The sequence below is a fragment of the Zosterops lateralis genome, assembly GCF_965231275.1.
Source record: "Zosterops lateralis genome assembly, chromosome: 31".
In the NCBI taxonomy this organism is placed as follows: Eukaryota; Metazoa; Chordata; class Aves; order Passeriformes; family Zosteropidae; genus Zosterops; species Zosterops lateralis.
The window spans coordinates 3,126,496-3,129,424 of record NC_139791.1 but is presented as its reverse complement, the minus strand read 5'-3'; the positions used below and the strand labels follow the sequence as shown (position 1 = coordinate 3,129,424).

Here is a 2,929-nt window from a genome sequence, read left to right as displayed (position 1 = left end):
AGCATCTCTGTTTTTCTGAGCTGCCCCTAAGGCCCTGGTGCCAGGGAGATGCCCCTGGGCAGTGGCTTGTACTGGGAGGGGTGTGCAGGGCAGAGCTGAGCCCCCAGGGCTGGGCTGGGCTCTGAGAGCACTGGCAGGGACAAGGTTTAGATGGAGGGAAACAGCTCCCAGTAGGCAAACCTCAGACAGCAGAGAGCCAGAACAACCCTTTGGTATCTGCCCCTGTCCAGGGGCACAGGGAAAGAAACAAGGGTTAAGTGGAATTAACTTTGAAACTGTAGCTTTCAAAAAGTCCATATTTTTTTCCAAGTATTTTTAAAGTGTGTCCATTGTGAACTAGAGGGAGGTGAAATGAGCAAAGGAAAGCTGTGTTGGATCATCAGGTCTGACTGAACTGTCACACCAGACTGTGTTTTTCTTCTGGGCTCTACAGTGTTCAGGCTGAGGGAAATGCTGAAGATGAGGCAGTAATTCAGCAGCACAAAAAAACCCTCAAAATTAAAAATGTTAGGTGAATTTCTCTTCAAAAAATCAAGCAATTTTGCGGGGATTCCTAATGAAAGAGCATAGGATTGCCTCATGAAAATCTCTCCAAGCTCCAAGTCAATGTCCTCTTTCAACAGCCCACCATGCCCTGTGTGAAGCAATGTCCAACAGCAGCTCCATCAGCCACTTCCTCCTGCTGGCACTGCCAGACACGAGGCAGATGCAGCTCCTGCACTTCTGCCTCTTCCTGGGCATCTCCCTGGCTGTCCTCCTGGGCAACGGCCTCGTCATCAGCACCGTGGCCTGTGGCCACCACCTGCACAGCCCCATGTTCTTCTTCCTGCTCCACCTGGCCCTCACCGACCTGGGCTCCATCCTCACCACTGTCCCCAAAGCCATGCACAACTCCCTCTGGGACACCAGGAACATCTCCTACACAGGATGTGCTGCACAGGTCTTTTTGCTTGCCTTTTTCCTGGGGTCAGAGCTTGCCCTGCTGACCATCATGTGCTACGACCGCTACGTGTCCATCTGCAAACCCCTGCACTACGGGACCCTCCTGGGCAGCAGAGCTTGTGCCCACATGGCAGCAGCTGCCTGGGCCAGTGCCTTTCTCACTGCCCTGCTGCACACAGCCAATACATTTTCCCTGCCCCTGTGCCATGGCAATGCCCTGGGCCAGTTCTTCTGTGAAATGCCACACATCCTCAAGCTCTCCTGCTCCCAATCCTACCTCAGGGAACTTGGCCTTCTTGCTGTTAGTGCCTTTTTATCATTTGGCTGTTTTGTCTTCATTGTTTTCTCCTATGTGCAGATCTTCAGGGCTGTACTGAGGATCCCCTCTGAGCAGGGACGGCACAAAGCCTTTTCCACCTGCCTCCCTCACCTGGCCGTGGTCTCCCTGTTCCTCAGCACTGGCTTGTTTGCCTACCTGAAGCCCCTCTCCATCTCCTCCCCATCCCTGGATCTGGCCCTGTCAGTTCTGTACTCAGTGGTGCCTCCAGCCCTGAACCCCCTGATCTACAGCCTGAGGAACCAGGAGCTCAAGGCTGCAGTGTGGAGACTGATCACTGGACAATTTCAGAAACATTAAATTGGTTGCAATTTCTGCCAATAACTTGTAATAAAAGTCATCTTTGATTGTTCTTGTTGCATTGCTTGTGAGGTTTTTTTCCCTTTTAGTTTTTAATACTGGCTACAAAGAATAGTCTTTGTGCCCTTTCTCATTTTGGTCCTTTCCATTTTGACTGCCACCCACAGACCGTTTCAATAAAGAGCTGTGATCTAGGTGGCTTTAAATGAACAGAAGGATCTTCCAACAAAGTTTTCAACAGAGAGTCCCCTTTTGTTCCCTTCTCTGGGGCTGCAGCAGCAATGTCTGTGTGCAGAGCTGGGGGCAGATCAGGGCTGGCACAGCAGCTGTGCCCAGCACCAGCAGCCCTTGGTGTTGCCAGTGCTGCTCCCGTGGCCCTGCCCCGCTGCCCTCCTGGCCCTGGTGTTGCTGTAGGGCCTGAGGGCTCTCGGGGCCGGGCACAGGGCTGGGGGTGGCAGTGCCAGGGCTGCAGCAGGGACAGGCCATGGGCACTGCTGAGGCAGCGCTGACGCCTCAGGGCAGGGCCTGGGGGCTCCAGGCTCCTTGCCCAGGCTCTCTCCAGAACACGCCCAGGCCAATGCTCAGCACAGAAAAGCCCCATGAGCAGCCCCAGGGTGGCCGTGGGCAGGCTGGGGACAAACAGCATGGCTGGGGCTCTGCAACGTCCCTGGGGAGGAGACGGGAAGGAGCAGCGGAGCAGGGGCTGATCCATCCCCACTGCACTGGACACCCCAGGGCAGCGTCCCAGAGCGTCCTCATGCACCTGCCAACAACATCCCCCCTGTGCAGCCCTGGCCTCTCCCCCAGCTCACACAGGTGCAGGATCCTTGCAGGCACAGACAGGGCAGCACTGGCTCAGGACCCCCTGTTTGCAGTGCCCAGAGCAGGCCTGAGCACCCCCATGGTGTTGGTGTGGGGAGACGAACCTGAGGGAGCACAAATGCCATCAGCCCCTGGGGCCAGGAAGGCCTCGGAGATGGGAGAGAAACCACTCAGGATTGTTGTGGCCTCTGAAGTCACACAGAAAGTTTTTTCCCATGAGCTGTGAGTCTTCTGTCCCACTGCAGACATTGTTGCTCAGGGCCAGGCCTGACAACCACCACCAAAACTGTCCTGAACATTTCCTTTGTTTCACCTTTGCCTTATTTCCTCTTTCCTGGTCCAGATTTCTCCCTGTTGCTCATCCCTGTTCCCTCCCCAACAAACAGTTCATCCCTGTTTGCCCTTTCCTCTCTGGCCCCACTCCCCATTTCAATTCCTAGATTTGCACCATGGAAATGTTCCTAAAAGAGCAGGATCATCCTCCAAGTGCTTCAGGAATTGTCTGCAGGCTCCTGCAGTGCCTGGTGC

The 2,929-nt window shown here is 54.9% G+C and overlaps 1 protein-coding gene across 1 annotated transcript; it reads left to right on the top strand.

Annotated features, from left to right (window-relative positions):
- Positions 1-646: 646 nt before the first annotated feature.
- On the top strand, positions 647-1,579 carry LOC310920816 (olfactory receptor 14A16-like; the record flags this gene model as incomplete). Its single annotated transcript, XM_083880868.1, has 1 exon — positions 647-1,579. One exon carries the CDS (start codon positions 647-649, stop codon positions 1,577-1,579), a length of 933 nt encoding a protein of 310 aa, XP_083736994.1.
- Between the last annotated feature and the right edge of the window lie 1,350 nt (positions 1,580-2,929).